The sequence below is a fragment of the Scardinius erythrophthalmus genome (genome assembly GCF_964197995.2).
Source record: "Scardinius erythrophthalmus genome assembly, chromosome: 14".
In the NCBI taxonomy this organism is placed as follows: domain Eukaryota; kingdom Metazoa; phylum Chordata; class Actinopteri; order Cypriniformes; family Leuciscidae; genus Scardinius; species Scardinius erythrophthalmus.
The window spans coordinates 32,450,765-32,477,680 of NC_138234.1; the positions used below are offsets into that span (position 1 = coordinate 32,450,765).

The window sequence follows — 26,916 nt, forward strand, 5'->3', positions numbered from 1 at the left end:
GCAGGTGGAGAAATTTTTATGTATGAAAAGTTCAGCCTCTTTGTTTTTGTGTCTAAGTCACGATTAAGAGTAGCTCTTTAGTGGCAAGTCACGATTCAACATTGAGTTGCAGGTATGTTATAATAATAATAGTGCAAGTAATAATGCAAATGCAAACTTTATAATCCAGTTTTTAATATGGCATAACTTGACAAAGCCTAACAAGATATTGTGGCCACATTTTCAGAATTAAAACTAATTAATTTGTTTCATTGTTGTAGGTAAATCATTTTAACCAAATGAATAGAAGGGAATTCATTAGTACAACATGGCCTCAATTTAACCAAAACGATGGAAGGAATCAGTACAAAGTGGCCACGATTAACTTAGGGGCCATTTACACAACACCGTTTTCAACTAAAAACGTAAATTTTTTATGCGTTTTGGCGGTTCATTTACACGACAACAGTGTTTCAGACCCAAACTTTTGATTCAAAGTGCAAGTTTTTGAAAACGATACCGCTATCGTCTCCACGTAAACTACAAAAACGTGAATTTGTGAAAACGGTGACGTCATGAGCATGTCTATTACGTGTTCAGTCTATAAGCGCATAGTGTTTCTTTACAAAGTGACATCGCCACCTACTGGCTTGGCATGAATTATACAGCGTTTTTAGTCATTTATACAAATCTGTGTGAACGTGGATCGTTTTGACAATGTTGTCGTCTGAACCTGAAAGACGCAATGGAAACACTTTTCCGTCATACACCATACATCACATCCTCGATTTGACTAAAACAATAGAACAACGAATTAGTAACATATCCTTGATTTAACTAAAACAATGGATTAAATTAGTACAACATTGCCACGATTTAACTAAAACAACGGATTGAATTAGTGCAAGGTGGCCACGATATAACTAAAAGTAAGCTCACACTACATTTTGGCAGGATTTTTCTGTCGCAGATTTCCAGATTTCTACGACTAAACCCCTGGATCGGGGCCAAATCCGTGCTTGTTGCGGTCGGCGATGCCCGTTAAGTATGAGCAGGTCAGCTACGTTATCTGAGCCAGTCTTGAGCAGCCACAGATGCTGCAATATTTTCAAACCCGATTGACAAAAGCTGTGTTGTCTAATGTGAGCACCACAGAGATTCAGGTAGCCCTGTAGTGCGAGCGTGCCAAATGATTGAACGAATTAGCACAACATGGGCACAATTTAATAAATCCTTGAAAACTATTAGCAAAACTTTGCATGGGAAAAGAAAATACGACACCTGACTTCTTTATATATGGGTTACTAAGATTGCTAATGTGTTGGCTCACTGGGTAAAATTTGAGTTCTGAAGCAAAACCTGTTAAGTAGGTTTAAAGTGTGCTGTTAATGCAAAACTTTAAAACCAATATATATTCTAGAAGCTAAACTGCAGGACTGACACTCCTATGATTAACCTTGCATCATACTGTAGCATCTCTAGGCTATTTCCTAAGTGCTCATCACATCGGAGCGCTTGGAGTATTCTGGAAGAGACGGGCTGCCAGCTAGATTTAACCACGAGTTACCTGACTGGTGAGCGAGTGGCTATTGCACTGCACAGCCTATGATGGTTTCATAGCAATAATTCAAGTAAAGATGGGATATTAATGTAACCATCAGGTTCTGTTGGTGCTTTGAAAGGCCTCAAGCACTGTTCGACTTTTCATAATTTTGTGAGGATGGATTATAAACAAGGTTCAAGGTTGATGATGCATGCTTTTATCCGGTGCAAAACATTGGTAGTGTTTCCTACGGCAATAATTATTCTTACAATTACGCATACTTAGGGTTAATGATATGAGCAACAGTCTAGATACACCCTAGCATCCATATAGCAATTGACTTAAAACACTGTAGGAACTGCACAGCAATACAGTTAAATATTTTTTTACTAAATTAACAATTTAAATTAACAATTAAAGTTAAGTGGAAATATAGAAAATGCAATTAAACATGACAGAAGCACAAGGCAAAATTACTATAACTTCAACTCAAGTTAAAATGAAAACTGAAAATATAAGAGTAAAATCTAATTTGCCCATTGTATTCACGTGCTCATCGGATTCGTCTGTAATTGGCTACACAAGGGTGTTTACGATTCTGCTCAACAGCGCTCACAGTGTCACAATTTAAGAGAGTCAGTATATTTTGACAATTCTAAACTAGATTTTACTTATGTATTTTCAGTTTTCATTTTAACTTTACTTGAAGTTTTAGTCATTTTGTTTTGTTTTTTGTCATGTTTAATTGCAGTTTCTGTATTTCCATTTAGCTTTAATTTTTTTTTTTTTTTTACAATTTTAGTTTTAGTAATTTATTACTTCAACTTTAACTTATATTATTTCAGTTAGATGCCAAGGCAACATTTCAAATTTTAAGTTTTTCCATCTAATATTTATATTTTATCTAATATAAGTATCATCTAACATTTATATTTTATTCTAATAGTTATCTTTTTATTACATTGATTTGTTTAATAATTTGTAAAGTAAATCAATTATATAATAGATTTTAACATACAGTGTGTGTGTGTGTGTGTGTGTGTGTGTGTGTGTGTGTGTGTGTGTGTGTGTGTGTGTGTGTGTGTGTGTGTGTTATTTTTATTTTATTTTATTTTATTGCCCCCAAATACCAGAAAATATTAGCAGAATATGAAGGTTAAACTCATTATAACTAATTTAAAAAGTGGTAGGTACACAGTATAAACCTTGTCTTGGCTCATGAATATTGAGCTTGGCTCATGAATATTGAATAGGTGATGTAACTTTCGCCCAGTAAGCCTAACTGATTTGCTGAAAGGCAGTTAAGTGGGAGTTAGCAAAAAGAGGATTAGCGCTTATCGCTTGTACTTTCATTCAGTTTACTGCTGATGCAACTGGTTGGCAGGATCTACTTGGTCTTGAAGTCACTGCTTCCCGTGACTAACGGCATTTAAAAAATAAATAAAAAAAATTGTCATTGCAACATGGCCAAAATAAAAGAAACTCTCAAAATATATATTTTTAGATGCTTGCCGACACCCCCAGTTAAATCGTAGCTTGTTTTGTCTAGGCGGCACGTTTAGTCTTCTGTGTGGCACAAATAAAAAACATGACACTTTCAGAACATCAGGTTCTGTATACCAACACTCATCAGATCAAAGACAACCATCTGAATAGCTTCCAGCTTCTCGTCTGTTCACAAAGGCAACATCGTTTCACTTCAGAAAAGGGAAGGTAAACGAGAAGCATGGCGTTGAGAATTTTCTCGCGAGCACCTGTTCCTGCAAGGGGTGCCTGTGGTGAGACAAACTCCCTATTTGACTACGGCTTGTGGCAACACTACATTCAATTGTTTTCACAGGTCTTTTTCGAAGAGCACGCTGAAGCTGTAAGTGTGATGCTTTCCCTGATGAGTGCCTTTCAAATTGTTCCATCAGTGCTGTGAAATGCAGGGGCAATTGCTCGACCCAGCAAAGCACCGCTCGACACACTTATCAGCAAATGGCAAACAGCGCAAGCAGAGAGATGCTATCATAACGCTGTGGATACCTGGAAAATGCATTGCACTGTGTGACATGGTTTTGATTCGCAGAGCTGCATCGCACGGATTAACTGGCGGGCGGAGTGATGATGTAAATATGGAATTATCAAGGATAGCATTTTTCCGCGACGGAAAACCACTTTTTTAAACACAAGGGAAGGTGGAAGGGAAGGTTTTTTTTAAGAGTATTTTTTAATAAAACATTTTTATTACAGCATTTTTGTTCAAACACATAACCTCTGCTTTAGGGTAGTGATATAACTTTAAATATTTCACTCAAAATGTACATTCTACAGAGCCCCTAAAGGGTCATGGTGGTGGAAAAAAGTATGAGATGGGAGGAGAAATGATAAGTCAATGCTTTCACGTTCCCTCGCGAATGTTTTGCTCTCCCCCGATAAACTTTTAGTTCACTCGCAAAAACGTTTTATTCTCTTTGAGAGCGAACGCAAAGTTTTTCAGCCGAATGCAAAACGCAAAAGCATTGACAAATAATGTTTCTTCCATCTCATATTTGTTTTCCTTTATCGTGTCATGGTTTGGGGTCCGTAACATTCTTTCAACATTTAGTCACGTTCTCTCTCTCTCTCTCTCTCTCTCTCTCTCTCTCTCTCTCTCTCTCTCTCTCTCTCTCTCTCTCTCTCTCTAGCACAATAAAATAGATATGTTGAATTTGCATACTCCTCTTTTTTATAAAAGGGCAAAAATGGGTAAAAACTAAAACTAAAACCATTGAAATAAGATAAAATAAAATAAAATTAAATAAAATTAAATATAAAACTTACTTTATTTCACCTAATTGGCAAAGCAACATTTCTCATTTTCATTTAGCAAGATGAAGTACTAAAATAACTAAAACTAAACTAAAACGAACAAACTATAAAGACTTTTTTTTTACGACTTAACCTTCAATTAAAGTGAAAATATAAAGCTAAAAACTATATCAACATATTAACGCAAATATAACACCATGAGTTTTAAAATATATATTTGCTTCAACTTAAACTTAAATGAAAATTAGAAATGTTGTCTTGGCAGATAAATGAAATAAAAAGTTTATATATATATAATTGTATGTATGACTTAAACATACAAGTTTATTGTACTTAAAAAATACTAAGGCAATAACTTTTTTTACTGTGTTGTTATTAACTAAAAACATTGCAATACTTTGTTGAAATAAAATGTTAAATATATATATATATACAAATAAAATGTTATATATATATATATATATATATATATATATATATATATATATATATATATATATATATATATATATAACATTTTATTTCAACAAAGTATTGCAATGTTTTTAGTTATTAACAACACAGTAAAAAAAGTTATTGCCTTACTATTTTTTAAGTACAATAAACTTCAAAAGTCATTTCAACTTAAGTTACATTAAACTGACTTAAAAATTAGTCAAACTTTGTATAACTTACAAAAAAAAAGTTGAAAATTGCTTAACTTATTTAGATGAGTTAAAGCAATGCAAAAACATATGTTATAACTTATTGATCATATTATTTTACAGCGTAGAAAAAGTGTTCTGAAGTCAAACGATAGCTTGGTGTGAAAAGAAAGCTATTCTCTAATAATCTCATACACATTTAAGTTAAAATAAGTGTGGATGTGCGAGACCAAGCTTGATGTCAATGCCGCTAAGAAACGGATTTTGAAATATTGGGGTGAGTAAAAGTTGACAGTTTTCATTTTTGGGTGAATTATTCCTTTACTGCAACAACATTAAACAACAGGAAGCTTTCTGTCATGGAGAGTCCAACACCTCAAGGCATTTTTCTCCATAGAGGATTCATCTCTCCATACATGCCTCTTGCATCCACAGTGCTCTTTATATCATTAGTTTATGTCCGCCACAAAATATAACACCGTAGGGCTTTCATATATATATCTGGCACTGAGATCAACCCCATGGCAAGGCTGGATGGAAAAGCTTGCCAGCTGGGTCAGTCTGTGTCCAGGCCTCTGGCTGGGTTCACAATCCCCAGTGAACAAAACCAATCCAGACTCTGTTGTGCTCTGTTCTGTCTCCACGCGCACCAAGCGTCATCGCTATCAAACGTGACACAGTTTCGAAGACACCGGGGAGATGATTTTCTATTATTAGAGCGATGTTCCTTCCATCCATTCAACCTGACATTACTCTGAACAGGCAAGCACCAAAGAAGTTTGCTTGTGCAATCCAATAAGAATAGGGTGTTTCTTCAACTTTTGGCTCTTTTGGGCTTGTGGAATGAATTCACACTTTCCACGCTCTTATTAGTTTGCTTAGTTTGATCTAAAAATGTCCAACTGTGTGTATACATGTGTACATTTGCCTAAGGGAAAATTTCCATGGAAGAAATCCAGTAATTTCAATAGAAAACTGTGCAATAGGGAATTTCGAATGAATGTGAAAGATTTCCCCGTGCAGATTTGGCAACGGGTTAAGGTTTGTCACCTGGAATTTTAAGCAAAATTACCCAGTACTTAAATATATAATTACACTGTAACAATGACACCTTAAAATAAAGGGTTACACTTTTTTTTCTTTATTAAGGTCCATCCTATACTTACTATAGGGTTAGGGTTTGGTTGAGGGTTAGTTGCATGTAATTATGCCTAATTTACTGTTGTTACTATGGTAAGTACATGTAACATATGTATCAAAGACACTGTAAAATAAAGTGTTACCAAATAGAGTAACCCAAAATTTGCTACTGTAACCACACCTAAACTCCTGAAAATTTTCAAAGTTTCCACTTTATTAGTAACATCCTGTGTAGGAAATGACACTTTCAACATTTTTTAAATAAATGCTAAGGCTATTTTTTTTTTTTTTTGTGTGTATCCTAAAAATACACAACAAAATAATATATATATATATAAAATTTTGCTAAAATTGCAGCTCACCTTGGTAAAGTATTATGCAAACTTTATTTTTTATTTTTTATTTTTTTGGGACAATGTCGATTGTTGTGGAAATATCACCACAACTCGTAATTTGTCTAAAAATTTATCACACTGAATATTGAAATCGTTTATCATTGTTTCATTTATGATTGTTTTATTAATAGTTTATGATGTATTTTCATATTTAACATAAAATCTGGGCCTGAGACAAGGGTAAAACTAGAAAATCTCAAATAAAAGCTATTTGAAAAGTGGCAAAAATAAATAACAAACACATTACACAAAGTTTACAAGCCATGGAACTTGATTATACTAGCTTTCACAAGTTTGGGATCCATACGATTTTCATGTATGTATTTATTCATTTGTTTATATATTTAAGAAATATATACCTTTATTTAGAAAGGACACATTAATTTGAAAAGTGACAGTAACTACATTTATAAATTTGCAAAAGATTTCAAATTCAAATAAAAGTTATTTTTATTTCATCTATTCATCAAAGAATCCTGAAAAAAAAATTCATCACAGATTTCTTACAAATATTAAGCTGCAAAACTGTCTTCAACATTGATAATACTCATAAATGTTTCTTGAGCATCAAATCATCATATTAGAATGATTTGTGAAGGATCATGTGACACTGAGGACCGGAGTAACGATTCTGGAAATTCAGCTTTGACCACAGGAATAAATTACATATATATTACACCATAAAAACAATCTCTCTCTCTCTCTCTCTCTCTCTCTCTCTCTCTCTCTCTCTCTCTCTCTCTCTCTCTCTCTCTCTCTCTCTCTCTCTCTCTCTCTCTCTCTCTCTCTCTCTCTCTCTCTCTCTCTCTCTCTCTCTCTCTCTCTCTCTCTCTCTCTCTCCCCACTCTCCCTCTCTATCTCTATATATATATATATATTAAACAATAATATTGTGAAATATCTTTTATATATATTTATGTGTGTGTATGTGTGTGTGTGTGTGTGTGTGTGTGTGTGATATATATACACATATATGCATACATATATGCATATTATATATATATATATATATATATATATTTTTTTTTTTTTTTTTTTTTTTTTTTTAATAGATGGACCTTTTGTGCACATAAGAAACTTCTTTTAAAAAAACATTAAAAGATCTTACCGACCTCAAACTTTTGAATGGAAGTGTTTAACATAAACAGGAGGGAAAAATCTTATTTGAAGTCTTAAAGTCTTATTGCAAATCAACACATAAGCTACCTGTAGATGATGAAACACCTCTAAATGTTCAGCGCAAAGTCTCTAAGTGTCAAGACATTTTGACACCTAAAGAATAAGAGTTAGCACCCCATCACCAGAATCCACATGAAGCCAGTATACTGGTCTATGTCACACAACAATGAGAGATGTTGGTGTTCCCTGGATATCATCAGCATTATCGTCCCCCCAAAAAAACAACCAATCAAGCTGCAATCTTACCAAGAATAGTGGCTCTTTTTGGCAGGATGGTGACAGCGCCAACGGCAGCATCCTCGAGGCCTTGAATAGGGCTGTTCTTGGCTCCCCAACTATCCGACCCAATCCACAGGAAATGGCCCACTTGATCCGCTCTTTTACTGGCGTTAAGGATCCCCCTGCGAACATTCCCACACATGGAACCATTACCCTGACATTGAGGCCCTCTGTGACTCTTCAAGAGAGCAGGAGAGCAATTGCAATGGCATCCAGATTGAATCGTTATCGAGAATGAAATACAAAATAGCAATTTTGAATCGGTTGGCTGATTGATGACATGTGGATGTCATTAATCAATACCCTTAGCGCCTGAGCTTATCCAGCAAAAAAGATATAAACCCCTGAAGTGCACCCTTGAGTTTTATCTAAGTAATAGCTTTCAGGCCAGCAGAGTATTGACTTCTTGTCATCAACAACTTTTACATTGTTATTTTTGGAGGTCAAAAGGGAGCGATTAATTGTTTGAAAATTGAATTTATTGTAGCTCTATCTTGCAATTTCCACTTCCTCTTCCTTGGCTGGCAACGCTGTCAACAGCTTACCGAATATCTTCGTCGTAAGCAAAAATAATGACCGCCCGGGCATGACGTGTCTCCAGCAGCTGTCGGATAATCTTGTCAAAATCAGCCTGCTTGTGGTCATGAGGGATCTTCAGGGACTGAGCGATGCAGATTCCACCTAGATAAAGAAAAGAAAGAGGCACATGAGTGAAGCCAGTGATGCATTAAAAATGGATGAACATTCCCCTAACGTTAAATGGTTTCCATTCGGTTATTTTTTGGTGCCAAATAACAACATTCCATGAATGTTCTCTGTTGGTTCCTATTTGGAACCAAAATGAAGCTTCCTAGAATGCTGAAGGCTTTATTGTGACAGGCTAAGGAAAATATAGATTGTTTCCTATACAGAACGTTTGGTTATTTTTAGGTTTTGATTTGATATCCATAAACTAACCTTCCAAAAGTGTTGAAAGGAGGTTTTTGTGTAAAACCAAAAGAGAACCGACACAGAACGTTCATCAGGGTTGTAGGTTTTATTTTTCTAACCATTAATCTAACCTTCCCAGAACAATGTATCCAGATAATTAAATATATAAAATTTAGTGCTGAGCAACGATTAATCGCGATGAATCGCATCTAAAATAAAAGTTTGTGTTTACATAATATATATGTGTGTATAATTATTTTGTATATATGAAAATAGACACATATGCATGTATATATTTAAGAAAAATATGTTAAAATATTTTTATTTATATATAATATAAATTATGTATAAATATATATATAGTATATATATTTATGTATATGTACACAAAATTATTATACACAGTATACACATATATTGTGCAAACACAAACATTTATTTTGGATGCGATTAATCGCGATGAATCAATGCCCAGCACTAAAAAAATTGCATCCATATCTATTTAAGACCCCTGAAATAGAAGACTTTCTTATCTGGGAATTTGCAATGAATGTCACAGGAGAAAGATCTTGAACAGCACTGCTATGGAAAAGTATTAGTATGTCAAAATCCATCAACAGTTCTGCAGGTTTTGAATCAGATAGAAATGGAATATGTCACTCTCTTATATCAACCCATTTCCAAGATATTTTCCCATTTAATATATGAATATTCTACAGGATCACTTTGCTTAGGAACAACAAAATTCAAAGCTTCTTGGCAGAGATGTAAGTGAAAGTGAAATACAGCTTCCTCTTTTTTATATGCAGGTTGATGACGAGTCCAAATCTCCCTGGTGATTTATTAGATGGCCGACATCAATATCTGGGTCCGTTCCCGTTGCCCCGGAGTGGCACTTTTATGAGCTTGGCATCAGAACATTGGAAATGCGATAAAAAGGGACAGACAAACGATGTAAACCCATCGTAGTCGCTTCATAACACTGGCTTTTCTGGAAAGAGAGGCACCAAACTTGGCATCACTCCACGTTTGTCTCGATCAAATCCCACAGCAGCGCTCTTCTGTTCCCATTCATTGCAGTGTACTTAGCCTTGGGGATCTTTCCCATTATCTGGAATATTCATTGGGGAACCTCATACTGTTCTGCCATTCTAAGATAGATGAATGCCATGGAGCAGAATGAATGCCAGGATAGCGGATGTTTATTGTGATTTAAATGTGTTTCATGAATGCAAGAACACTTTCACAAATGCTAATGCGGTCTAGACGGGTCATCCAAAATATAGTTCCCTTTCATGTCGGTCACTCCAACGTTCGTCGGAGGGATCCGACAGAAATGGAATATCTGCAGAGAGACCAATCTACTTCGAGAGAAACTAAACGAGCCAATGCGATAATTGCGCCAGCTGCTTCTATCACGCAGTGTGGGTATATAATGAGCAGAAGGTGCAACGCATCTTTGCATTTTGCTTTGTTCACTGTCTCACATGCTTGGGCTTAAGCATGCTGAAACTGCGTTCATGGGTGGTTCATGTTCTCTCAGGAGAACATGGCCACGTCGGTGCGTTGTTCGTCTTGCCATTCTCGTAAGGGCATGAGTGTTCAGCGCACCGTATGCCATCGAGTTTGTCGGCCACATTCACGGTCTCGCATGCCTGGCAGCTTACAGATGGGATTGCTGGTCCTTCTCATGGGGGACCTAGAGTTGCATTCGGGGCTCCAGCTGAGGACAGATGTCGACCGCTGCATCGGATAGAGAGCTGTTATACTTTGGAAATGATGATGCTGAGCTTCCCATTAGAGTGGTGTGTGCTCATGCTGAGTCAGATTCAGACTTGACAGCCATGCTTTCCCGGGCTGCTCTGGGGGCGCAATGCAACGTGTAAATCGCCTTACCCGCCTCCGTGCTGTTTTCCCGGATGTACGTGAAGAAATTTGGCAGTATGGAAGTAAAACATGCCTAAATCTGCAGAAAAAGAATTTTCTCTCTCACTACCCTCGGTGGTGGGGTGGCAGTGCTACGCGCAGGCCGCCTCTACCCTGCATGTGATGGCCACCCTGAAACTATGGAAGGCCAAAACGCTCATAATGAAGGAGGGTAGTTCTAAGACGGGGTTGAGCTGCGCATGTTGACTGAGATTAAGTCAAAGCGTTGGCCCTCGGCCAGGGATGTCCACCCTAGTGGTCCAGAAGTACCCCCTGGCTAAACCTTGCAGAGGTTTGAGATATCGCCAAGTGTGCCTTCTCGATGCTCTCATCTCACAAGGTGGCCTTTTCGGCGACACTGTCGAGGACTGGGCCTGGCAGTTCTCTGCAGTTCAGAAGCAGGCTGAGGCAATCAAGAGCTTGCCCCTTTGTGCTTCCAAGTCTTGAAGTGCTTTCCCCTCAGTCTGCTCGTCGGCAAGGGCGTCGTTCCCCTGCAAAAAAAAAAAAAAAGGGGACTCCGCCACAGCCAGCTCTACTGCAACGTTGAGCCTCGCAGGGAAACAACGCCGTTCGTTTCAGCCGCCGAGCGGTCAGTGAAAAGTCACCTCTGAGGCGGGCAACCCGGACCGGGATGAAGCTGCTCTTTCCCCGGAGGAGGGCCGGGTGCAGAACTTAACAAATTTTTTCAGCCTCTGCCAGCGGTACCCACACCTTCAATAAAGAGCATTTTCTGATATCTCTGGGTGCCACGAGGGTGAACGCGACAGCGTGCGCCACCATGCCTCGCCGCTCTCATCCCCTCTCCCCAAGAGGACCAGAATGGCAGCTTGTGACGCTATTCCTCGTCACTCTCGTTCCCCTCTTCACAAGAAGGCGAGGTCGACAGTATGCGCCGTTACGAAACCTCGCCACTCTCATCCCCTTCTGCAATCGCCAGCGGACAGCAGCATGCGGTTCGAGAACGCAGTCAAGCCTTCCCATGCATTCTCTGTCCATTTGTGTGAAACATGAAAAAGAATAATGACACTGACAGATTCAGTGACGGATTTCTTAATTTGATTCAAACGAACTAACTCTGGATTCTTTTTGACCATTGTACACGTTCAACAAATTAATACAACTAACAAATTCAATGCGGAAAACAAGTCAGATAAGAAATGCATAGAAATGAGTTATCTTACACTGAAGTCAGATGATTTTACACACTGACATAACCGAAACGGACTTGCTATGAGTGTTACATAGAAAGCATAATGGTATGATGGATATGTAATTTCCTGCTGTACTGTACTACATCAGATTAACCTGCTACACCTGGAAAGGAAGTCCAAAATCTGAACCTTTCGAGTTGAGTTAATGCGATTGATCTGTCAACTAATGTTAACTGACCAATTAGAATCTTCGGAAGCATGTCACCAAGTGGCAAGACTCGCAGTAAATTGACACGGACAGGCCCTGCAGACACCAATTATAATTAAATCCCTCTTAACCATGGGTTTCAATCCCAGCCAGTCTTGGGAAATGCACAATGCATGCCGACAATGTATGCAGTATGAATCACCAAAGCGGATACAGCCTGTGTTTTCCCTATACAGCATGCCGTGAAATCCTTGAAATGTAATCCAGCCATTGTTCATGGGTATCTCTCTTTGTCTATTCACCAAAACTGGCTTTCTTCTGAGTCGAGATATTTTTAAGTGTGCTGGTATGTCATCATTGTTAAACCTCTGCATATCCCCGTCACTAATTTCAGCCCTATAACATATCCCTTTGGGCAGTTTTAAAAATGAAATTCCAGTTACTCCAATGCAAACTTTAATTAACCTTGAAAGGAAATACCTTTACGTCTTATCCACCCGGCATATTTACATTTGTATGTATCTAAAAGGATTTACTGTCCAGTACATTCAAGCTGTACATTTTATCAGTGTTTGCAAGCCTGTGACCCTGTCAATGCATATGTGCTATTCTGTGATGAAGTTGATGGAAAATACTGCAGAATTCTGTGCAATGGATTTAAAATCGGAGAAATGTGTTCAACAGGGCTGCAGTAGTAAAATAGCTGAAATATACACACCTGTAAAATCTATAAAAATGTATTCTATTATTATAATTCTTAATATTATAATTGATAGCAATAATAATAACAATAATAATTCTTATTATTAGTAGTAGTAGTAATAAATATGTATTAGTATATATTAAATAATAATAATTCTTATTCTTATTATTATAAACTCTAAATAGCCTCGTGTTTTACAGCTTTTATTATGATTATAATGATTATGATGATAGTGGTGGTGGTGGTGATGATGATGATGATGATGATGATGATGATGATGATGATGATGATGATTATTATTAAAAATAATAATAAAATAATGTAATAATTATTTGTAATTAAATAATAATAATAAAAGCTGTAAGTCAATAAAAGTTGTGGTTGTTGTTGTTGTTATAATTATTAAATGTCATTGAATGTGAATGTGCATTGAATATTGTTACCTTGTATACTGCCGTCGTATTCTAAAGCAGTAAGCACAGTGATTTTGTCATGATTAAGGGGTCGTTTACACAACACCATTAAAAAAAAAAAAGTACAACTTTTTATACGTTTTGGCCATTCACATTTACACGACAACTGAAAACAAACTTTTAAAAACAGGTATCAAAGTTCAAGTTTTTGAAAAAGATAGCGTTATCGTCTCCGTGTGAACTACAAAAACATGAATTTGTGAAAACAGTGACATCATGCGTATGTGTATTATGTGTTTGGTCTATAGATGCGTAGTGTTTCTTTACAAAGTGACATCGCCACCTACTGGCCTGGCATGAATAATACAGTGATTTTTAGTTGTTTTATGTGAAGGGAATTGACAATGCCATTGTCTGAACATGAAAAACACAATGAACATTTCTATTCTTAGTACATAGTTGCCGTGTAAACGTTCCCTGAAAGGTTAAGAATTTCTAACCATGACCAAGAACCTGTAGTAAAATCACTGTCAAATGTTTTGTCAGTTAATTAAAAAAAATGTCACATCTATAATGGTTATTCATTTAATATTTCTGAATAAAACAATATAGCTGCAGTGGGTTAGACATACAATATTAATTTTAAGGGTTAGCTCAGGTAAGATTCTGCATGTTGAGTTTTTATGGTGCATGCTCTTAGCTGGAAGCTTGCCTCAAATTTAAGTGGCGCTGACAGTACAAGCTCAAAGGAGATAAAAGTGAACAGACCCGATAAAGTAAAACCAGGTTTAGAAGGAGGACTCTGACATTTCTCCAGGCCAATACTGTTATTCACATCCATAAAGCCGGATGTCACTCTTAAGTTCCGGAGACGATGTCTAACAGACTGTAGTGGCTTGACCTGGATCTAATTCCTAATCTTGTACCGTCAGAAATGGCCACCGTAATCCAGGGCAAACCTCAAGGCGCAAGGATTTTCTGAAAGGAGACCTTTTTCGATCCAAGTTCCCTTGAAGTACTGATGAGATTTTTTACATATAACAAATAGACATAACAAGCATACAAATCATTTACCAACTACAATACATAACTTATCTTTTTGTTTCAAAAATCATTGCAATCACTTATAAATCCACTATGAGAAATATTCACCGGAGTAAAAAGTGTGACAGTTGCCCCACTCTCTCCTATTTAAAAATGAAAATAAGTGTAATTCTGAATTATTTATCTAATGTATATTTACCAACATGGGACAAAGATTCTTGTGGCTTGCGCCTTGTTTATATCAGGCAAAATGGAGTTACCTACAAATGCTTGATTTTTAACTTTACGTTTTTTCTTTCTGGGCATAAAAGTGAGAAAAATGTGTTTATATCAACATATTTTCTGACTCGTTACAAACCAACACTAAACCCTAAACCGTGCATGTCGTTGCTGGAAGAGGGTGAACAGAACACCATTTTGATGAACAGCCTCTGGTAACTGGCTCTTCGGAGATTGTTGACGCCTCATCTTTTCATCACGGTGCTTCAACAGCCATCAGAGACACTCAGTGAAGTAGCCTAAATGTTTGAGATTCAAGACACTTCCCGTCATTAGGGGGTAATTTGTGCTACATGAATGTGGAGAGGTCTGTTTAAGCGAAACACGAAAATGAGGATTTCATTCAACATGCAATCAGACGTTCGAAGAAGTTGGATTCAGGGTGGAGATCGCAACGGAGATGATGTGCACTGCAAAAACTGATTTTCTTACTCAGAATTTTTTTAACAGTACAAATATCTAAACATTCTTAAATCAAGATACATTTACTTGATAAGCAAAATGAATAAAAAAATTTAGGAAAACAAGATATCTCCCAATAGGGTAAGAAAAGCATCAACACTTAATTTTGATATTAAAGAAATAGTTTACCCCAAAATGAAAATTATCCCATAATTTACTCACCCTCAAGACATGCTACATTTGGTGTAGATCACTTTCTTCTTTCAGCCAAACACAATCGGAGTTATATTAAATAATATTTCGGCTCTTCCAAGCTTCATAATGACATTGAATAGAGTCTGAGATTTTGAAGCCCGAAAATCGCATCCATCCATCATAAAAGTAATCAATACGACTCCAGTGATGGGTTTTTGTAAGAAAAATATCCATATTTATAACTTTATTTTGGGCTTCAAAATTGCAGGCTCTACTCAGTCCCATTGTAAATCTTGGAAGAGCCAGGATATTTTTTAATATGAATCCGATTGTGTTTGGTTGAAAGAAAAAAGTCATATACACCTAGGATGGCTTGAGGGTGAGTAAATTATGGGATAATTTTACTTTTGGGTGAAAACTATTCCATTAAAATAAAAAGTACATCTTTTCTCAAGTGAATATATCTTGATTTGAAAAACAAGACAAAACTGAGTAAGTAAAAAGTTTGCCAAATGTGAAGAATTGAGAGAAAAAGTCTTATACACAAACAATGTCTAAACAATGAAAGTCAATAGAGTCCAATGTTGTTTTTGGTCCCTATTGACCTTCCCTGCATGGGCAAAAACAATCATCAAACTATATTTTATGTTTTGCAGAAGAAAAAAGTTTTTACAAAGTACATTTGAGGAACAACATGAGGGTAACATGATATGAGATTTTTCATTTTGTGGGTGAACGATCCCCTTAAGCTTCTTGCATTGGAGCAATGAGCAAGTGTTTGTGTAAGAAATCTGTGAGGAACATACTCCAACATATAAGCGCTATATAGTAGTAGATGGACTACTGACAGAGCTAATAAGCATATCTGTGTGATGGTAGCGAATTGAGGAGATTAAGCCCCAAAAATTAGAGTTAATCTGCTTGGTGAATGAGGCTGGCGAGAGAACCGACTAGATTTCACTTACACACATTGATCTCGCTCTAATCCCTCAAAAAAGCCCATTTCCCACTGATTGTATCACTGCGGCCCAGTCCACACTGACATTTCAGTTTGTTCATGGTTGTGTTATGGTGTGCCTTGATCCGATTAATCTCAGTTTATGGGTAGTTTCTACTCAGAAACACTTAAACATTGCTTACATACTGGCGTGTGTGTATATATATACAGTATACACACATATATAGTCAAACCAAAAAATATTCAGACACCTTACTGGGTGCAGGACACTACAGTTCATTTATGTAAATTAGCATTGCAAGGTGTCTAAAAAAATGTTTTGGTTTGACTGTATTTATAACCTATTTAAAAACAGCTTGACATTAATCTAACTACTTTAAATGATGAGTAGGCACTGCTATTAAGATCTCTCAATCTAATTCTAAAAAACTTGTTCTCTAGTGAATGGTCAAATCTCCATCAATACAAATTTTCAATGGCAGCTGTTTGCGCGAGGTTACGCTTAAAAGAGTGTGTGGGTTTTGGCTGCTCCTCAGTTTTGAGGATATTAGACACCAGCCTCATAAAGAACTCTAGTTATTGCCCATCTTGGCACTTCAAGGATGAACGGCAAAAATCTATCAGTATCATGAATGACAAAATATTGATCTAGGCAATCATTTTTAGGTTAATTCATGTCTATTCCCTGGCCAGAGCAATGGCCTGAAATATGGCTTCACTCCAGGACCGCTAAATCTAAAAATTACACATGGAGTGTCAGAACTTACAAGGTCAACCTTGAGATCCGGGCTAAACTCTGGCAAGCTTGAGTGATCCGGCTGCAGAAGCTAAATCGCAACTTCAAGGTTGTAATTAAAATTGCAGGGCAATTCTACGTGCCACTCAGCATGCCTCTCTATCATACGGCCCTACAAAAAACTCAATATCCGCGGTGTGAGCCGGCGCGAATCCAATAAGATGCCCCTACAGTTACTCATTTATGTATATTGGTAAGATGGCGTAACCAATCAAGATATCACATCGTCTTAAATGGCCTTGCGTTGCGTGTTATGTTGATTTGTGGCTTCGAGGGAAAGTTGTTTGCAAGGGCCAGCAATTAATCTCTATTGAATATGTAACAAAGGCGAAACATTGCGAGGCTGCGGGCAGAGAAACTAAGATCTTTCATCATCCTCTTGTCTCCCATCTTAAGACGGTGAAGTTCCGGTATCTTCATCACTACAGGCACAAATTATCCACTTCAATTCTGCTCTCAAAACTTTGTGATGCACAGAGCCCAGCATCTCTTCAACTTTCTTCAATAAGCCACAGTCTAGACTTTCCATTCACCATGCTGACCTAGAAAACAGTCGAGCAAACTGTGCCTCAACAAAGGCAATTTGTTACGACGTAGTCTGTAGGCTTTGCGCACTACTTATATTTACACACTGTAACAATGTCATACAAGATCATCAGGGCAATCTATCTTCGTTGAGGCGACTCGCATCAAGGTGCATGGGGTTGTTTTCTACAAATGCAGAATAGTGGTAGTGTATGAAGAAAAAGGAAAGACTATATTTCTGCACAGTAAACATATGAGTGATTCATCGTCGGCCAATATTGGATTTGTCTTTGTGGATGCTCACTTCCCTACTTTTACATTGACATAACCTTTGCTGTCTTTACCATTCATTTAAAGTGGAACTTCGTCGATTTTCAACCCGCTTTGTATAAATGATCAATGTTTAAACACTCTCTGTGTTACCTAGACCAAAAAAAGGTTTATTTGTCAGCCAAAGTACTTCAGGGTCACGGACAGTCAGATCGGCAGAGGGTTATTAACAAAACAGTTAATGTAAGGATAGGTTTATCACTGAAACTTGTATCATATGTTGTCTACTCTTTAAACAGCATTATGGTAAAAACCGAAGACTTTCTTACCTGAACGCGACGGCGTTTTGCTTAGAGCTACACATTGTGTTTGTGGTCATTCGGTTTGAAATGTTGACAAGAAAACACAGAGGTTAATTAGATTTTTCGTTGCAGCGTTCTCTCCGTATTTACGATTCTTTGCGACCTTGCGCCGCTGCCTACAACGTGCTGGATCCTTCACTGGAAACCGAAAGTTACTAAAAGTTTACTCTTTGAATTCTTGCACCAGAGAACAATACAAGCCGACACCATAATGACTAAAAGTTTGCTAAGAAGTATTTCCTACTAAAGCAAGGCGGTATTTGACTCTGGTAAACGTATCAATAGTGAATGTGAAGCTGACGTCACGCCGTGTTGAGTTCTGGGTAACTGTGTTGTTTAAACGTCACATTGTGAGGATCACTCTGCCTTTCTGCTAGTGAGTTTAAAGCAGTATTTTGATTTTCTGACGTGATTGTGAAAAATGTCGCCACCGTAGGTCATTCCTGCTGCGTCGAGAATAGCCACAGTAACTCACATCACCGGTCATCACATCAACTGAGCAATTAATAAATATTTTCGAAGCAGGTTGAGGAGGTGACGGGAAGACACCGGTAGCAAATCTAGTAATAATGTCACGTTTATACCCACAGCCTAACACTTAAAATACAATGCTGAATGTTTTTGAAAGTTTTGTATTTTGCTTAGTTTGATAATTAATATTAACTTTGCGAGTATGACTCTCTGCGAGTAAAGTATTTAGCAGAACTCGCACGCAGCCACTACAAAACTGTTCAAGGATTTGATTTTGCTTGTCATTTCTTCAAATAAATATTAAAAAAAAAAAAACAGTGTGTCGGTGTCTTTCCGCTGAATGTGAATGAAAGTGAAAATTTACAATGACAACAATAAAACTTCTGTGACATTTAAACGTTTCCAACAAAGAAATGGATCGGCTTCTGCCAGCTTGTTGAACACATATTTTATTTGGACATTTCTACCATATGATGGCTGAAGCAGCAGCGAGCGCCCAGCATGTGAGACTGTTTTCATGGTAACCTGGTACTTTATGCATAGAATTCTGCAAAACTATGGTGAAAACATCAAATTATCATGCAGTGCGATAAAATAGCTTCTCTTCCCCACAAGCAATACCATTAAGAATGTGAATAAACAAAAGGTAAGCAGGTATCGGTATTAATTTCAGTACAAGTAGCAGCCCAAATAGTGGCGCCGCCCCAGCATGCAACACAGCATGACGTAGCTTCACATTCTCAATACCAGACTGGTGAGAGTGGCTTTGGACGGCACCATGCCCAGTGCATTATGGGTGTTGAAGTTTTTCTAACAGTTTGGCAAAAGGGAAGACAACAACAGGCTTTCACAACAGGTTTCCTCTAGTTAGGTAGCACAGATAAAAAAAAATATAATATATACAGTATATACATATATATTAATAATAATCTTCATCTTTCTAGTGTATAGGCAGACTTTCAGTTTTATTTAAAGTCCATTTTGCCAGCAGTGATAATTTAATAATGTTTAAATGTAACACTTAGCAAATCTCAAAATGAATATCCATTTGTCATACTGTACATTATAATGTTGTGCTTCCTAAACTCACTTTTAGCATTTAAAAATTATATATATATTTATTTTTTATTTATTTGGACAAAATGGTATAGAACTTTCATAATCTGACATTAACCGTTTATCGCCATAACATAACATAACATAAAAAAAAAAAAAATTATCAGCTTGTCGGTAATGGTCAGGATTGAGTGTTAATACAATTATATGGGTACAGTTTTGTACATAAAGGAATTAGGCACGTTTATATAAACTTTCTGTCAAGTTAAAATGTTAAAATGTAAAAAAATAAATAAAAATAAAAAGTGAAATTTTCTGTCTCCAGCCTGTTTTCATTCATTTGTCCTTTTTCTGACAAAATGGTGTATGCAATTATCTCATCCTTAAACGAATAATCTCAAAAGCTTTGTATAACGCAAAAGAAATCTGCCCGTGAGCCATTTTTAAAAATACTTTTGTGCATATCACAGATTTTGTATCTTACACATCCCAGATATCCCCAAATCCTCGAAAAATGAAGAGAATAATGAGATGATTGAACACGTTATATTCTCAAACAAGATTCCTTTCTATGCAAATTAAGCTAGTTATAGATGCATTGGTTTTTATCCGCACTTTTACGCAATTAATGTCATGCTATTACTTAAAGAACAAAAAATCGAGCAGACCTCAGCTTCACACAAATGAGCAGCAACACAAGAAATGCCCTTTATTCTTGTTATTGAGAAATGTCTTTGTGTTACTTAGAAAGATCAACAATGTAGAGGAGACCATTGAAAAGATGGCAAGGAAATGTCCAATTTGCACACACACATTTGATTTAGCCTGCTTTTATGCAGCTCATAAACGGATGGATTTCTTTGTGGTGTAAAAGCTTTGTATATCATTCCGATTTCCCGCATCATGACATTTTCTACATTCACCATGAGAAATGTGATAAAAACCCATTAATATTATAGCAATTCAACTCAGCGCCAGTCAGAACAGGCAATAAACTGTAACAGAAATGCATTTTTGTTTGACAAAACATGAGCTAATTTTGCCTCTAGCAATGACTGATAATACAATTGCACACCCCGTCACCAAAGTTAGTCAAAATTTCAAAAGCTGCTTTATTTGAATGGCAGGCATGTCAGAGCAAGAAGCCATTATTTTGAATTGCGTTCTTACCGTTTTCTGTTTTGCATCTTAAGTCTGTGGAAAAATAATCAAAAGTCTCACTTCTGAGAATGTCTGACAAGAAATATCAAGGGACTATGTAAAACATGAGCAAAGATGTCAATTACTAGAGACTATTGTATTCTATTATCTTAAGGAATACTGGTAGTGCTAAGTAGATGATATAATTAAAAAAGTATCTCTGTACCTTTACAGTTACTGTTTTAATTCATTCTATTGCCTGTAATTTGCTTTTTCATTCTTTATTTTACAAGAAAATATTTACTTGAACTATTGAAAAACTGTGATTGAAAACCCGGCATTATTATTGAAAAAAAAAATGGTCTATTTGGGAAATATTTGAAGGATGAATTGAATTTTTTTATTGATTTACGTGTATTGATTTTTAAAGACAGTTTCTTGAATATCATATTAATTTTTGCTGATTTAGAGGTTGATGTAGAGGTTATTGGAGTATATTTCACAAAGAAAAAAAAAACATTCTTTACTTTAAAATTTCACGTTTAAGTCAATGTGTTACTTGCCAATTCATTGTAATTATTTGTGAAATTTACTAGAAATTTCTAAGTTTCTACACTATTTTTTTTTCTGGTGTTGCAAAATTTTCCAAAAAATGATATCTGCTAAGCCTCTGTGGTTAGCAATGATAAGTGTTTTCAAGATTACCAACTAAAAATGTCAAATGTAAAATCAAACATTTGGATCCAAACTTATTCTAATCAGTATTTTGGAGTTGGCTCTCTTGACAGCGCAACCCTCGAGAAGCTACATTATTTGTTTAGCAGATCCCGAGGGAAACGCTCATTAATATTTTACCTGCGTCCCAGAAAAATCCTCCATTGACAGTTGTAAAATCTCCCTGGATCCCCATCCGTGAGCAAGCTTTCTGTCAGCGAATCAACAAGGCTCACTTTCTGCAATCCTTTAATAAAAGCATGTTTATATCATATGTCCGCCTCACATTGTTTTCGTCTCCCAAGGAAGGTTTCTTAGTCATTTTAGGGCAATCTCACATCCTCCTCAGGGCATGACTTCAGCTCTTTTTATTGACGATTCTCGGTGTTGTTAAATGCCACAACCTCATTGGACTGTTTCTAAAGCTTTCAATCTATTTCTCATTCTTGAAATGTCTTTCTGGAGAGAAATCAGCGGATAATAGTAACGATCACGTCTTTCCGAGTGCTTGCGTGTCACGATTTTTCTCCTAGACGAATTTCATTGACTAATTACCAGTGTCAGTGCTTCCTCATGTGTCTGGAAGATCAAAAACAGAGCCATGTGGAAGGAAATGCTTTTCTGGCGAAGATGAAAGCTGACTGTAGTCTAGTTATTAGTCTGTCATGCCAGGTTACGCTGTTTGCGCCCTTTCGTCTGACATGTTTGTTATTTGAGTCCTGAGTGACAGGGATGGGTTGGACGAAGCTCTGGATTGCAAGTCTGAAGACTGGATGAACTGACGCAGGCAGTGATTTGTGTCGTTCTCACGCTGTGCACCGCTTCGATCAGTTTGCGGTTTGTTTCTGAACCCCTATGGCTCAGTCACTCAAAGATTGCAACTACTAATCAGTCCCAACATGACCCTCGCTGCCTCGCATGGTCATTTATTGTGAAGGTTCTCGTCATTTTTTGTGTCTTTTGGCTGTTGACATTCGTCATTTCTTGTGGCTTTTCTCTGACAATGTATTGTGGTGGCCTAGGCTGCATTTTCCAAAAGCATAGTATGCCTGAGTAGATCATAGAGACTGTTGGTGCCAACTTTGGGAAAGTCTGTCATTTCAGACTAACAGAGTCTGACAAAACTGACCAAAAATGGAGGCTTCCATCAACTTCCCTTGTTACTTGCTTCGAGCAAGATAAAATGGATGAGCAAAATTATTAATCACAAAATATAGATTGAAATCAATTTTCATATAGCTGCTAGCTGGCAGTGAATTATATCTGGCTAGTATTAAATTGAGTATCTGCTTTCTTGCGAAAAAGAAAAGCTCAGCTACTCTTAACTTGATATTTAATTTTTATCTTTATTTTTTGCAGTAACTCCATAGAAGGATCGTTTTCGGTTCTCCAAAGAACATATAACAAACTTTAGAATAGTCTAAAGAACCATTTAGAACCTTTTGTGCAATGGAAAAAGTTCCATGATAAGGTTCCTCTAGGATGCCAAGAGTCATTATCTTTAAGAGCGCATCTTAAAATGTGCCGTACAGCGAGAATATAATAAAATATTAATTATTTTTAAATATAAATATAAAGAATATATACATAAAACAATAAACCTTGCCTTATGGTGTCTTGCATTATAGCGCTTTAAAATCTTGCATTATAGTGATTTTTCCATAATTAAGGGGGCTTTTATTTTGTATAATCTTTCATTTTTCTCACTTACCTCACTAGCAATTTTTTTCCCATTGTTTTGAGGTTTCATTATAATCTATTAAATATAATCATATTTATAATTATATTTATGATTTCATTTTACCTTACAGTATCTTCTTATTCAAGATACACTCTCTGAAAACAAATCTTATTTTCCAACACAATTTTGCAAGTAAATTTAGCATTTTAAGACAGCTTTAATATTTACCTGGTAACAAGACAAAAATACTGATTTGAAAATGATTTGTTGCAGTGGTTTTGTCTCTGTCTCCTATCAAGGGCAAACATGCTGGCACTGAGCAGCATCTGACATTCACCTCTGCATTCTTCCCCTTTCGTTCTATTTTCCCCTGACGCTGAGCTACTGGAAGCGCTCCAGTTTTTATTTTTTAATTCGCTCCCTCCTCAGGACCTGTGACTCAGACAACCATCTCCAAGGTCGGCCCGCTTTTGCTGTAAATTAGTCTGTACAACAATACAATGGTCAAGAGAACAACGTGTGTTATAATCTCGGGTCATTGGTTCAATGGAACGGTCACACAAACAAAATAAAATTCAGAATAAAGTTTGTCATGTTAAACATCTGAATCAACACAACGCATTCTTTATTCTTGACATTTTTTAAAACCTGACAGATTGGCCTTAACAAGAAAGTGTTCTGTCGAAAAGGAAAAGAAACAGAATATTAAAAAGGTTACTTGGAAAATCCAATCTTTAAGGACTGTTATTTCATAGTTTTATGCTAATTTTGCAATGTTGCATTGAAAATGATTGACGGTAATTCAAGATCAAGATGCAAATAACATTTCTAACAGGTGCATAAAAACTTTTTATATACTCTAATTTGCATAAACCAAGGAGGAAACACATTAAAAGTGTATTAAAAAGTGCCATCTTCCCCAAATACCAACAACTTCTATTTCTATTTTGCGTCAATTTGGCCGGAAGGTTTTTTTTTTTTTTACAGGATGAGAATGCAACATTATTAGCAAATTATTTTTGTAATATTCAGATTTTTGATACAAATTAAATGTAACCTTGTGAAACTTTTTACGTATAAACTAAGAACTTGAAACCAAGAAACTAAGAAAAGTAATACCTTCTTATAACAAGCCACTTTTGATTTTGATTTTGAAGAATCATTCATGTTCCGTATCACACGGAAACTTCAACCTGAGACATTGAAATAGTTTGTACGACATTATTATGAAAGTCAAGAAATTGTATAAGCTGGGTCGTGCAAAACATATAACCTAAACCCAAGCATAAAATCACAGATGTTAGTATATTACTATTATTATGAAAATTAGTATAAACTTTCAGTTGAACTATTTTGAATGAGTCACATGATATTATATGATTTTGCCATTGGAATGTATTATTGCAATTTGTCATGTTAGTAACTAAATGGCACAGGACAATTTACAGAAAGTTTATACTAAAATGAACAACCCTAAGTATGTTTTAACAAGCACCATTAATTATATGTTTCATTTATTGATACTAGATTACTACAGATCCCGCTCTTAAATCAAATTGCTACAAAGCCAATTCGCAACTTTAATTTCATGCTCCAAATATCAGTATGAATCACTGATATCTTACTCATTATCAGCCCACAGTGATATCTTTTCCGCAATGAGCACCCCGCCCCCGTCCTGTTCGAATTACCCAATTACGTTTAATTTGGCAATCTCTTTGAAATTCGTGCAAAAACATTCCCGTCCTTGGTTTCAGACATCTGTGTTAAGCTATCGGACATGGTTCAGTGCTTTTCACAAGCATAATTGACTGCGTTTGGGTCTCTCTTGGATTGATCTGCTTAATGTTTTATTGTGTGTTTTGTCACCGATGTTGCTGACACCGATGTCAGCACAATAAAACAAAAAGGCGTAGACTAAACACAGCTTTCACCGGTACAAAACACAGCTTTGAAGTTAAGTAGAAACATGGCTTTTAAGTTGAGAAGGAACCCCCCTTTGAACCTACCTCATACGTTTGCTCCCTCAGGAGCTCGGGCGCTTATTTACTTTGTTTACGCTGCGCTCGCTCACCATCTTTCAGCTTCCCTTTCAATTTTTAATGCTATAGACAATAGGCGTTTCTCCTCTGGAGTGATGCAATTGCCTGTTCGCACAGGAGTGAAATGCTTCTCGAGCCAAAAATGTAGATGACAAAAACACAGCCAAAAATGGAAGATTGTGGGAATTTGGGAAAGCATATCCATAACCTGAACTGTGATGCAAACGATTTAGAGGCCTTGTAAGGTTCAAAGTTGTGTTTTGCTTGACAGTGCTGTAAAATGTAACATGTAAAGCAGTGAATTTAAGAGCAAGCAGAAGGCTCTGCCAAACGATTGGATCAGCAATGAAATGAATGGCCAAAACGGTAAGGGCTAATCCTACTCTGTCTAGCACCCACTTACTTGCCTTCCAGCAAATGAGGTGGGCGTATGTTATATCACCTAATTAATATTCATGAGGTCAGCAGATAAAGTTTAAAATGTGTCATGTGACATTAAATGTAATATCGAATAAGTTCAGATTATAGCCAAGTATACTTTACATGTGTTTTAGTATGTTAGTCAACATATCAAAATAAGTGCACTTTTTTAAAGTGTGACAAAAGATTTGTACGTAATCATTTAGGAAGTAGTTTAAAGTAAAACCTTTAATTTGACATTATTACAAAGTATATCAAGAAACAGTCATGAAAGTGTCCTCTCTTTAAGTACACTTACAGTAAGTGACTTTTTATTTCATAAATATCATATTATCTGCAAGTAAGTTTTTGTATATACTTTAAAATAAGATTTGAAGTACACAACTGTGTATTCAACACAATTCAAAACGTTAGCCTTGTATGAAAACCTTCCAAGATGAAAATACCTCTAGCAACGGTTCTATATACAGAAGCCAATGCTGGAAATAAGAAAACTGTCAGTAATCGCACAAACGCTGACAGCTGCCAAGAATCCATCATCAACTGAACGCATGAAGAAAAGGCCATCAGCACATCTGACGCACACGACTCCCAACCAGCCCGTCAGCGCCAAACCAATAGACAGTTGTGGGTCAGAATTTTGACCTTTCGTCTTCTCCCATAGGGCAGATTGTTGACACTTTTCTTGCAATCCAAGCAAAAAACACAACACAAACTGTACTGATAAATTCATGTCAATCTTAAAACAAGAGGAAATGTGTTGCTGCAACAAGAAATGGCATTTTGTATTAAAGTAAAGTAATGAATTTCTAAGTCAAATGGGATATTCATGGAAAATAAGGTAAAACGGGACCAGATTTTATCCATCAGGAATTGATTCGTTTGTAAAGTTGCCTTTACGTACCAAAATGAAGCCAGTTAAAAATTTGAAGGTTAAGGTTTTTGTGGCATTAGCTGAAAGGAAAAGTTGTTCAAGAGACGGAAAACGTTGAAAAACCTTCACAAATATCAATAACGTGTATGGAGAAAGTAAATAGGGTTCGTTTAGATGTCATGTTGACTTTCAAGTGTTACGTGACATTTTTGTACAAATTTTTAACTGTAAAAGCAAAGTCGATAAACATCTATCCAGCCTGTTCTTCCTAAACCAAACACTTGCCTGAGCAAAACAAACCTTGGCAAAGCATAAGCTGGACATATGTTCTTAGCGCCTGCTTAATCTTGCCTTTGTGAAGCAAGACCTCAAGCGGTCTTTCAAGCCGCTCACCCACCCTCAAG

The 26,916-nt window shown here is 36.5% G+C and overlaps 1 protein-coding gene across 1 annotated transcript in view; it reads right to left on the reverse strand.

Annotated features, from left to right (window-relative positions):
* Nucleotides 1-26,916, reverse strand: part of grm7 (glutamate metabotropic receptor 7) — a gene marked incomplete at both ends in the record, with an annotated part of 233,239 nt that overhangs the window by 116,631 nt on the left and 89,692 nt on the right. Inside the window, 2 exons of the mRNA XM_081384270.1 lie at nucleotides 7,920-8,074; nucleotides 8,498-8,633. Coding sequence (XP_081240396.1) covers nucleotides 7,920-8,074; nucleotides 8,498-8,633 — 291 coding nt within the window. The remainder of the gene's footprint in view (nucleotides 1-7,919; nucleotides 8,075-8,497; nucleotides 8,634-26,916) is intronic.